The 12,762-nt window shown below is 48.1% G+C and overlaps 1 protein-coding gene across 5 annotated transcripts in view; it reads right to left on the bottom strand.

The window, feature by feature from the left end:
• Positions 1-12,762, bottom strand: part of LOC119954069 (rho GTPase-activating protein 27-like) — a 242,032-nt gene that overhangs the window by 48,125 nt on the left and 181,145 nt on the right. For 4 of the 5 annotated variants that reach the window (XM_038778892.1, XM_038778893.1, XM_038778896.1 and 1 more), the window contains 2 exons: positions 2,640-2,726; positions 2,094-2,161 (listed from right to left, as the gene is read on the bottom strand). In XM_038778892.1, coding sequence (XP_038634820.1) covers positions 2,094-2,161; positions 2,640-2,726 — 155 coding nt within the window. The remainder of the gene's footprint in view (positions 1-2,093; positions 2,162-2,639; positions 2,727-12,762) is intronic. The other variant, XM_038778894.1, reaches the window with a different exon arrangement.

The raw sequence follows: 12,762 nt of genomic DNA, 5'->3' as shown, positions 1-12,762 counted from the left end.
CAATGCTCACACATGAATAACAGCCTGTCAGCTTAGCTAATGCTATAAGGAGCGTGATCCTTGAGAGAGGATTGGAGGAGAGAAAATCAGTGAAGAATACCAAAGCAAACAAAAAATAATAAATGAGCATTTCCTGAATTAAGCTTCCTCCAAGAATCCCTAATATCCACACTGTAACACATATCCGTTAGGTTGACCATTGACAAGCCAAAGCCAGTCTCCCAGCTGTAACAGCTGGGTAACCTGAGGCAGACTACCTTGACCTTTACTTTCAAGGTTAAGGCATCAAAAATTAAGCACCTGAAAAAAAGACGGTGGGTTTTGAGGTGGTGGGGGTGGGGGAGCAAAGAATTACATGGCCGGGATTCCGTAGAGATCTGGACCAGATGCGATGTTATGGTGGGGCAGACAGGAAGCCCGTTACTGCCCCTATTAAGGCTCTTAAGTCGCCACTTAATACCTACTTATGCGCCTTTTCCCAACGAGCCTCAATTCAGGCTAGGTGGCACCTGATGATTGAGGGTGGATGTAGATTTTCAGTTTCTATTTTGGGTGGGAAGGGGGGAGGAAGGGGGAATTATCTCCATTGACAGACCACTTTCAGACTGGGGCACCCTCATCTCATGCACCAGAGATTGCTGGACCTCCTCGCTGCCGACACACCCACTCAGCCTAACGCGACACTGAGATCACCCTCCTCGCTACCCCCCAGGACAACCCCTACCCTTCACTCCCCAGGACCCTTGCCATTTACCTTGATACCAGCTTCCTGCACTTAGTCCCAGAAATGGTACTGCAGTACATCTTCCAGCCGTTGCAGTGCTGTGCCTGGATGGGTCAACAGCTCTCTGAGGTAGGAACTTCTTTCCAAGTGAGGACAGAAGTCCTGCGTGCAGCCAGTGATTGCTCATTAGAGCATAAAATGGCAGTAGGCCTGTCGGAGCCAGCAGCAATGTGCTTCCTGACAACATTTTCCGGATGGTGGGTGCCAAGTGCCCATCATCCTGAAAATGTAGGCCTATGGTTAGTCATATCGTCCCATGTTTTTGGTGACTACAAATGAACCAAAATTATTGGTAATAAAGTGTGGGGGGGGGGGGGGGGGGGGGGGGGGGTGTGATTTCTGGTCCCACCAGCTGGAAGGCACTTCTGGCCCCACCTTGGTCGGGACTTTTAGCTGCCCTGTTGTATCCACTGCAGCTAGATCGGAAAAACCCAGACAATATTTTCGATGATGCGAGTCAGGCCCCTGTGTGTGGGATTTAACTCTGAGTTTAACAGGAGCAAATGAATAGTGGGGTCTGCTTAATTTGTGAATGGTCCTGAATGATGAGAATAAAACCACTCAGTGGTAGAAGTAAAGTCCTTCATATCAGACGTAAATCTCCGAGCTCTGACAGTAAAATCCCCAGTGCAGGAATAATGCCCTGAGAAACAGGAGTAATGTCTCAGAGTAACAGGAGTAAATTCATGCTTGAAACACCAGAGCATAAAGGAATTATTGGCATGGTGTTCACCCCTGTGATAAGAGGGTATGTTGGCCACAATCTATGGGAAAGGAAGGTTAGAAATGTGAAAGTCAAAAACACCATTTTAAACTATATAGTACTCAAGTTAAAGGAAATTCTGCCACTTCCACCTTATTAGGCGAATGTCAGGATAATATTTGTCAAGAGAAAAATAAAATTAAAATGTATGACCTCATTGAAAGAGCGGAGCAGATGTGATGGGCTGAATGGCCTACTTCTGCTCGTCTAAGTCTTATTACAAACATAGAAAATAGGAACAGGAGGATGTCAAATTGAAAGGTCTAGTTATGATCTAATTGATGCACCCGGTGTTATATCACAGAACTGAAAGGAAATATGCTTTAAAGGACTTGCTTTTATCTTCAACTTGGATTATTAACATTGAGACATCTGAGAATAAGAGACACAGGAAGGAAACAGTCTATCACATTGCTTTAGTCGCAGCACGCTTATCGTGAAAGCCACCTAAACATCTGCAAATTTAGCCACAAGTTTGCCTCCAGAGCCAGTGCAGCGACACAAGCCCCACAAAAGTTTTGGAGCGAGCTCAGAAAGGCTTCTTACCTTATGCGCTTCCCGTTATCTGCCACCTTGGCTTTGTTTAGAATTCCAGCTTTGTCCAGTGACAGAGACTAAATAAGTTCAAGAGAGAAAAAAAGCAAATGAGTACACGCTGAAATGCAGGAGCAACAGGGCCAATCCTGTGCTTTTCTATGCCGCATCAAACTCCCCAGTCAATAGCTCTGGTGAACAGAAAATAGCTTCAGGAAAGGAATACATTAAAGCTACATACATCCGCAGATACAAAGTGTCCCTTCAGGAAATGGTCAGAACCTGCATAACAATAGATAGACCCAGGCAACAGCAAGCTAATGGCTTGAAAAGAGCATCAGACCTAAAGTGGAGGTCACTATTAGAAAAGAACCAGATAGAGCAAAGAATCCAGAGATGTAAAAAGATGTCACCAGAAGACAGGACCCCTGTTAAAAAATCATATATAAAAAGCATGTTTTGTTGGGGATATAGCTGGCCACCAGGTCATGGTGTTAGTATTAACGTGCACCATTGTGAAGAATGAGATGGCCTCGCTCACAAACAGAAAACACTAACGTGCGGGAGGAGAATTTCAACACGGTTCCCAAGTGCAAGCTCGGCACTGAAATCAGACGCATTTCGCCTGTGTGTAGCATGTGATGCCTTTAAGAAACAGAACAAAAATTAATTTACACCAAAATCATTCTCAATCAGTTGGTCATGTTCACATCATGTGGCAATTCCCACCTGATTATGGGAATTTCGAAACAGGGTATGGGAGGGCAGGAGGGCCCCAAAGTTATGGATTTTAGTCAAATCCTGAGAGCATTTGGGGATGATTGTTGATTGTGCATCAGTTGTTGAATCATATGCAGTCGGAGGCCATTAACTGAGGTTTCACTTGAGCACATATAAAGAGACACTCACTGAAACTTTGGGTGGTGAGGTAGGAGGTATATGCTTGTAATATTTCACTCTGTAAATAAATGTAAGACTGAGTAATGATTTATTTCTCCATGGCACAGGCCCGCTCGCAGATCGGTGGGCCCTGACCAGGCCACCATGGGGGCACCTCCCGGTGCCAGATCCTCCCGCGACCCCCCAGGAACCTCGGAGCCCGCATGCGCCGCGAGGTCCCGCCGGTAAGGGACCTACTCTAATTTACGGTGGAGGGACCGGCAAAGAATGAGCGGGTCTTCGGCCCATCGCGGGCCGGAGAATTCGGTCAGCCCCGGGGCCCATTGAGTCGTGCCGGACCGCGCCATTCTCCGAGGCGGGTGGTGCGACTCATGCCGGGGCAATTTTTGGGGGGCGGGAGAATTAGACCCACCCGGTGGGGGATCGGAGAATCCCGGCCGATATCTCTGAGTCTCTGTGATGTGTCCAGTGTTTAGTGAAGTTTCCAGTGAGAATGTCAGGGACCAGACGGAATTAACTGTGTTAGCGCCTTATTCCTGTCATTTTTAAGTATGTTTTGATTCACTGAATTATATTTCTTCCACTCCCTTCAGAAGCTCAGTAGGAGAATGATGTGAAATAGTTGTGTTGAAACGCCCTGGAATATATTACGCACACACACAGACACACATACAGATATACACATACCACACAGACAAATACACACACAGACAGATACACACACAGATACATCACACCAAAACAGCAATAAGGCACATACCCGATTCACCATTAACTAGACTTTCCATCCAGAGTGAACAAATATATATATGTATATATAATTGCAGAATCTTAAAACATAAAATTCTGAAAGTGTAGAAGGAGGCCAGTCAGCCCATAGGGTCTGCACCGATCCTCTGAAAGAGCATCCTACCTAGGCCCACTAACCCATCCTATCCTCGTAATCCCACCTAATCTGCACATCTTTGAACACCGAGGGTAATCTAGCATGGCCAATCTACCCTCCCTGCACATCTTTGAACACCGAGGGTAATCTAGCATGGCCAATCTACCCTCCCTGCACATCTTTGAACTGCATTTCCTGGAATTTTTGTGAAAATAAAATCTTTGTCGAGATCCACTGTATTTTGTTTATGATGCAACACACAATACCGATCACCTAACGACTTTACTCAACAGTAGGAACCATTTGTGTTTCAACACATTGAAGTCCATTTGTATTCCCATACTCGGGTTACAATCTGAATTCATGGTGGCGACACTGCGGATCTGGGGACAGTGGAGGAGGTACAAGAGGGTGGAGGGACCGTCGGTGTGGACCCCGACATGCCACAATTACAGGTTAGTCCTGGATAGGATGGATGGTGGGTTCCAGAGCTGGCAGAGGACAGGCATCAGAAGGATGGGAGATCTGTTCACAGACTGAAGCTTTCCCAGTTTGAAGGCGCTAGAGGGCAAATTTAATCTGCCGCCCGGAAACGCCTTTAAATATCTGCAAGTACGAGCCTTCCTGAAAAAACAGGTAGTGGCCTTCCGACGCTGAAGCCACTGAGGATACAGGACAGGGTGGTCTCCGGCACCTGGGTGGGGGAGGGGAAGGTGTCGGATATCTACCAGGAACTACAGGAGGCGGAGGAAACCCCAGTGGAGGAGCTCAAGGGCAAGTGGGAGGAGGAGCTAGGTGAGGAGTTGCAAGTGGGTTTGTGGGCAGAGGTCCTGGGCAGGGTTAATTCCTCCTCATCATGTGCCAAGCTCAGTCTAATTCAATTTAAGGTGGTCCACTGGGCACACATGATGGCAGCGAGAATGAGTAAGTTTTTTGGGGTAGAAGACAGTTGTATGAGGTGAAAGGGCAGCCCTGCAAACCATGTCCACATGTTTTGGGCATGCCCGGAGCTTAGAGTGTTCTGGCAAGGATTGGCGAGGGCAATGTCCAAGGTGCTCAACACATGGGTGGTGCCGAGTGCAGAGATAGCGATCTTTGGAGTGTCAGAAGACCCGGGAGTTCAGGGGGCAAAAGAGGCCGACGTCTTGGCATTTGCCTCCCTAGTAGCCTGGAGACGGATTTTATTAATGTGGAGGGACTCGAAGCCCCCGAGTGTAGAGACTTGGGTTAACGACATGGCTGGGTTTCTCAGCCTCAAGAAAATAAAATTTGCCTTGAGAGGGTCTACGCTAGGGTTCTCTCGGAGGTGGCAGCCGTTCGTCGACTTTCTTGGGGCCAATTAAAATGTCAGCAGCAGCAGCAATCCATGGGGGGGGGGGGGAAGGGGCGGGGTGGTGGGGGGGGGGGGGTGAGTGCTTTATTGGGATGGAGTGGGAAGACTGGGCCGCGTGGGGTAATGTCTATTTAATTGTTATTGCATATTCTCTTTTTTCACTATGTTAATGTTCACTCTAGTTTGTTTTGTTATTATGGTTACGACTGTTTTATTATGAAAAATTTTGCAAAACCTAAATAAAAATACTTTTAAAAAAATACAATCTGAATTCACCATTAACTGAATGATCCATGATTCACATTCCCATGCATAAGTTCACATCTTGCTCAAATATCCCAAGACACCTTTTTGCATTTAAAAACCATTTATTGATGAAATTACACCATCTATTAACAAACACAGGACAAAGATAATGGCGCGATTATCCGCTCCCCACGCCACGTGGGAGAATCGCGGGAGGGCCCCCGGCTAATTCCACGACCCCCTGGCGCTCCCCGCGGTTCCCCACCCCCCCGCTCGGAAGAATCGCCGCTCGCCGTTTTTCACGGTGACCGGCGATTCTCCGACCCGGATGGGCCGAGCGGCCTGCCGTTCGCGACCGTTTCACGACGGCGGCAACCACGCCTGGTTGCTGCCGTCGTGAAGCGGGTGTGGAGATGCCCATTTGGGGCTTGTAGGGGGCCTGGTGGGGAATGAGCACCACGACTATGCTCGGGAGGGGACAGGCCCGCGATCGTCGGGCCGGCGTCTCAATCGGACGCACTATTTCCCCTCCACCGCCCCGCAAGATCAAGCCGCCACATCTTGCGGGGCGGCTGAGGGGAAAGACGGCCACCGAGCATGCGCTGGTTCGAGCTGTCAGCGTCGTGACGTCAGCCGCGCATGCGTGGGTTGGAGCCGGCCAACCTGCGCATGCGTGGCTGACGTCATTAGGCGCGCCGGCCGCGTCACTCTCGGCGCGACGCCCCCACGGCCGAGAGTTATGGAGCGCTGCTCCTAGCCCCGCCGGGAAGGGTGAATAGGGGGCGAGGAGCGGCCTCCGAGGCCGTCGTGAAACTCGGCCGAGTTCATGACGGCCCTCCCGATTTTTCCCGGGAGCGGAGAATTCCGCCCAATGTCTCCTCTCTAAATGTTCAGAAATAGTTGCCAATATTCTGGACCCAATTCAGGCCAGTAATTTGCCAATATAATGGTGGTGTTGAGCCTCCGAGTTCACAGGCTGCTTGGCACCAAACAGGTTAAGGAGGAATTTGAGCTACTCTACATAGAATCAAAGTTGGGTGGCTTCAGGATTCTAGCCATTTGTCAACCCTCCCTTTCCTGCAATCCAGTTTTGATGGCCAGGCTGTCAAGCCCTATGGTCTGGGATTCTCACCTTAAACCTTTATTCCCCTCTCTCCTCCCTTAACACGGGCCAGCTCAAGCAATGAGCTGCAGACTTACATCACCCTCTGGATATTTTTCAACTTCCTCTAATGCTTCTGCCAATGTATGAAATCCATATTCCTATTTAGTGATTTCTCTGCTAAAAGGATTGGGTCAATTCTAGTCACTCTATCTCAGCTCCTCAATTAAATCTCCTCTCAGCCTCCTCTGTTTCAAATAAATCAATCCAAGCCTGTCCAAACAGAGGTCATAACTAAAATTCTCCAGTCCGGGTAACATCTCTGTGAATATCTTCTACATCCGCTCGAGCACGATCACATCCTTCCTGCGATGTGCTAACCAGAACCCATGTGTAGTTGCCCAGCTGTAGCCTGTGGTTCTAGTCTAACCTTCCTGCTCTTATATGCAATGCCCCGGCTGATTAAAGAAAGTATTCTGTATGTCTTCCCAGCCTCCTTATCGACCTGTCCTGCCACTCTCATCATTGTGTCATTTATTTCGTACTATGTGACCTTGTCATCCTTTCCCAAGTGCATTACCCCAAACTTTCCAGAATGAAGTCCATTTGCCACTATCCTGCCCACCTGGCCTTCAACTTTCTTTTTCAATAGCGTTTCAGCTATGAAAAGAGGCTAGTTAGGCTGGGTCTGTTCTCCTTAGCTGAGGGGGAACCTGATTGAGGTTCACAAAATTATGAGATAGGTAGATGGGATAGATAGGAATGAACCTTTCCCCTTCATAGCAGGGCATTAACAAGGGAGTACAGATTTAAGGTAAGGGGCTGGAGATTTAGAGAGGAAAAAAAGATTTTCACCCAGAGGGTGGTGGGAATTTGGAAGTCACTGCTTGAAAAGGTGGTGGAGGCGAGAACCCTCACAACATTTAAGAAGCATTTAGATGAGCATTTGAAACTCCACAGCACACAAGGCCAAGTGCTGAAAAATGGGATTACAATAGAATACAAGCTGCTGACAGCCAGCGTGGAAACAATGGGCTAAAGGGCCTCTTGCTGTGTTTTAAAACTCTATGATTCATGACTAGTAACCAGACCAACTTTTGTCTCGTCTGTAAACTTCTTCATCATGCTCCCTGTATTCAAGTGAAAATCATTGATATACATCATGAGAAATGGGAAACTTAATACTGAACTCTACAGAAAAGTACCCACCAACCTTTGCTTCCTACCACTTGACCTTGGATCCCATAGGCTTTTATCTTTTCTGGTCAGTCTGCCATGTGTGACTTTGTCAAAAGTTTTGTGCAAATTCTCACTGAATGCACTAGCCTCATTGAGTTCTTTGAGGAGGCAACCAGGAGAGTCAATCAGGTTATGCAAACATGTGCCACCCTTAACAATCCATGCTGACTGACCCTCATTGATCTGTGCATTTCTAAGTGATGATGCATACTCTCCATGTGGACCTTTTCCAATAATTTGCTCACCCTAAGATGTTAGGTTGTCTGGCCTAAAGTTAATTGGCTTATCCCTCCCTTCCTTTTTAAAGAATGGTACAACTTTACAATTGTCCAATCCTCCAGCATCTCACCTATAGTTGGAGAGGATTGAAAAATTATGTTCAGAGTCGCCACGGTTTCCTTCCTTCCTTTTCTAAGTAGCTGAAGACACATTTCATTTGCGCCTGTCGATTTATCTACTTTTGCAGATGCTAAAAACCTTGACTCTCCAGGTTCCTTCTTTTTGGGAAGATTTTCTATATTAAGTTCCTTTTAGACACTTAACTGGGCAGTGGAGGGCATTCCCCAGGATCAAGGACCCTAGGGGGCACAAGTACCCCTCGCCAAGAGCTGCAGGTCAAATAGAAGCCAGCAGCTCTTCACTGCTCGGCAGAGCCACTGGGAATGTGCTGGTTGGTACCAGTACTGTACCCAACTGAGGAATACCTAGGGACGCAGGCGCAGATGAGTGACATTGGGAGGGCAGTTACGGAGTGGGTTGTGTGGGAGAGGGTGATCCGCAGCAAGGCGGGGAGGGAGGGGTGGGTGGTGGCTCTTAGTGAGTCCATTTCCAATGGCGGGTCACTCGATCAGGCACCGAGTGACCTTGAATTAGAGAATCCCCAGCAGAAGCCCACAAGCATTCCTGATAAGATTTTCTTTAAAGGAATTGTTTGATGCTGGCTGAATCGCAGCGGCAGGATGAGGCAAGTAAATCAAGTAAATGGCCCTATTCATCCCAACCAATGGCGGAGATGAATGCCCTCCTCGACCGTTGGGTGCTTGTTTGCGGGGACTATATTTAATCAGGCGGAAGGGTGGTGATTGGGGACTCTACTGCCCTAATGAAATTCTTGGTGGAAACCCCCATGAATGGCCTTCCTGCCCTGCCACAATTAAAGCTCACTTAATGCCCACACTTTCCATAAAGTTTCATCAGTGTTATGCAGTTGGAGATGTTTGATTTGTATCTATAAATGGTTTTATTGAGCCATGAGGCGAGTTATGGGGGTTCTTGAGGGTCTCTATGGATGGGGTTGGTAGGATCCAAGCTGCTGTGACGCTAGTTAGTTCTCTGCATGTTGGTGCATCCTGTTGAACGCAGGGACGGTCAATTATTGGTTGGACTGATGAACACTGCCAGAACGATGAAATGTTTCTTACACTTGATAATTATAAAGTGAGCTTGGCCTGCCTCATCCTAGGTCTCTGAGGAAGATTGATTGATTGGTTTATTGTCACATGTACCGAAGTTCAGTGAAAAGTATATTTCTGTGGCCAAGGGAACGTACACAGTACGTACATAGTAGACAAAATGAATAATTGACAAAGTACATTGACAAATTGCAGTCTGCAACTCAGAACATGCAGCAAATATGGTGATCTTACTGGTGTAGTGAGCCTGCTGCTCGCGATATTGCTGAGGTAAAGCAATGATGAGGTAGTGCGAAAAGAACAAACCAGATTTACTCGCTAGCAAACGTCCATTTGAAACATGGCTCAGACTGGCCCGTGACCAGCAGCACCAGTCATTTTCAATGAAAGTACAGTGTGGTAAAATAGTTGTCAAACTGCAAAATTGCTCATGATTTGCGAAGGGAGCATAAACTCCAATTTTGTTCAGGAACTGGTGACATGAATCAAAAGCAGAACACAAGCCTCTTCCCCAACTAGGTCAGAGGATAACCATTGGCATCCTTGTCCAAGAACTTGTCAGAAAAAGGACGAGCTGACCTCATTACACCATCCACGGTTAACGAAAGGAGCTGAGGATGCCATCGAATTGAAACAAAGCTGCAAATACAAGTGGCAGCCCAGAAGTTTGAGAAAGGTTTCGAAACCAGCAAAGGATGACAGATAGAATAACAATGGAGGAGAAACTGGAGTAGGAGAAAGCCAGCAAGAAACATAATACAGACAGTAAAAGCTTTGGCAAGTACATAAAAAGGGAGGAAATAACTTAAAGTGTTGAGGTTGAGACTAGGGAATTAATAATAAGAGACTAGGGAATTAATAATGATAAACAAGGGAATGATGGAGGCTTTGAAGAAATACTTTGTGTCAGTCTTCACAGCAGAACACAAAAATAAGGGGCGCGATTCTCCCATAGGGGGAGAAATCGTAAGATTGGCGTCAAATCCGGGCGGGTTTGACGCCAGCCCCCCCCTCCCCGACCGGGAACCGATTCTGGTCCCCGGTCGGGGCTAGCATGCCGCCGCCGTAAACTCCGGCATCGCGGGCTTAACGAATTTTGTTAAGCCCGCTTGCCAGAGTTAGCGCCGGCTGACGCGTCATATGACGTCAGCCGCGCATGCGCGGATTGGAAGACTCCAACCCGCGCATGCGCGGATGACATCATCGCGCATTTGCGCGAAACCCGCGCATGCACGGGCCGGGATGCCCCTCAGCCGCCCCGCAAAGTGATACAGCGGGGCGGCGGAGGGACAAAGAGTGCGTGGGCATCGGACCCGCTGCCCACGATCGGTGCCCACCGATTGCGGGCCCATGGCACCCTTGGCACGGCCGTGGTACTGCCGTGCCAATCGGTGCCATGGTTTTAAAAATCGGGAGTTTACGGCCGTTTTTACGAACGGCCAGAGCAGGTGTGTTTGCCGTTCGTAAAAACAGCCGTAAAGGGCTGGGAACTCGGCCCATCGGACAGCTGAGAATCGCTGCTGGCCGTAAAAAAACGGCGGCAGCGATTCGTATCGGGAGTCGGGCGTGGGGGGGGGGGGGGGGGAGAGAATAGCGGGAGGGCGTTGGGCCAGTGTGGCCGTAAAATTTTACGAGCCACACTATTCTCCGCACCGTCGTGAGTGCGGAGAATTGCGCCCAAGCTTTCCAAGAATGGTAGAAAATCAACAGGCAAAAGGGAGGGAGGAATTTAAAACAAACACGATCAATAGAGAAAAAACACTAGGGGCAAGATTGAATAGCCACGCTGTGTCCAAACATCAGATCACCGCCGTGCAGCGTGACCCAGCTCCTGGAATCTATCTGGCTCGCAACACCTCGCGAGATCCAATGCAATCTCGTGAGACGCTGCAATGTAAATCCTGCCCATTGTGGGTGGGATCACTTTTTAGCAAATCTGCATATTAGAACAGATTCTCGAGTTACCCAAGGCTTGGGTTCAATCTCCCTCACTTCGGAGACCTCGGGTGAGCACCGTTCAGTACTTTTCTCCACAAACGGGGACCAGATGAAATGGCAGGCGTGGGCGTCTCCCAGGAGATCAGAGGACCTCCAGGTGCATGCCCTTTGGTCAGAATGGTATCCTGGCACTTCTGGTGCACCTTGGCACCCTGGCACTTGCATTCTGAGGCGTTCCAGCGAGCGGAGATCCTCAGTGCACAAAACGGGGCCATGTGCAGCCTCGGGCATGCAGTCCCTGCTGAGGGCCCCTTATCTAACATGGTTGGTGTTTTATGGCGATGTTTTTCTTGGCATAGTGAATGCTGGGAAACAGATGACTAAATGTGCTTGCAATGGGACTTTGGTCCCATTTATTAAAATCGCACCCCAGGAAATTTAATGGGACTAAGGGTGGAATTTGACAGCTCGTCTCGGTGGAGGCAAGGCGGTAAACAATGTGATTGCCGTTCGACAGACCATTGACTTTGGCAGGACAAGAAAATCCCACCAGCGTGAGGGGATGATAAATTCCACCCGAAGGCTGACAGGTCCCCTGAAGCTGATAGCCTGCATCCTAGCAGCTTAAATGAGTGCAGCTCAACTGGGTGCATTGGTTCTAATCTTTCAAAGTTTCCTAGATTCTGGAAACACCTGCGGGATGGGAAAACTGCAAATGTAACAGTGGTATTCAAGAAAGGAGGAAGAAGGCAAAAAACTGAAGGCCCGATCATCTGGCCTCTGCCATTGGGAAAATGCCATTCTCATTGGAGTTCAGAAGAATGGGAGGTGACCTTATTGAAACACACAAGATTCAAGGAGGTTTGTTATAACCTGCACAAGACCTATGGGGTTGGAGCAATCAGTCACCCCGTGAGTCTAGCTGAATATGTAGTCCTCTGCTAAGGAGACAGGCAGGCATATGTAACTCATGGTTAAGATCTGTATAAAGGTGGCCAGGTATGGAACCGAAAGAGCGCCAGCTGGGATCTGACGTATATTGCCAATATAAGTGAATTGCAGTAAACTAAGTTTTTTTTAACAACTTGGTTCGGACACATTTGCGGCCTACAAAAGGTTTGAAAGACTGGATGCTGGGCAGGTGTTTCCTTTCATGGGTGAACCTCGAACCAGCGGTTTCCCATTTAAGATGGCGATCAGGAAGAATTTCTTCTCTTACTGTTTGTAATTCACTTCCTCAGAGAGCAGTGAAGGCCAGGTCATTGAATATATTGAAGGCTGTGACAGGCAGATTCTTGATCAAGAAGGGAGTTAAGGGCAGAGGGTACGTGGAAAAGTTAAAGGTTTGGATTCTTCCACCCCGGTGACCAGAGAATCCTGCCCAAGAACACAGTTAAATCAGCCATGATCTTATCGATTGGTGAAGCAAGCTCGATGGGCTGAATGGCCTGCTCCTGCTACCATTTCTTATAAACGTGAAGAAAAATGCACTATCGCTCCACACACTCATACTTGGCTTATTCCAGAGTTTGTGTTATATTCCAGGGTTAGAGGATGCGGTCAAGATATTTCAACGAACCCATGTGTTTATGTTCATCATAGTGTGAATAATCATGCTGGGTAAT

This window comes from Scyliorhinus canicula, chromosome 19 (assembly GCF_902713615.1).
Source record: "Scyliorhinus canicula chromosome 19, sScyCan1.1, whole genome shotgun sequence".
NCBI classification, from domain to species: Eukaryota; Metazoa; Chordata; class Chondrichthyes; order Carcharhiniformes; family Scyliorhinidae; genus Scyliorhinus; species Scyliorhinus canicula.
This window is presented reverse-complemented; position numbering and strand designations above follow the sequence as displayed.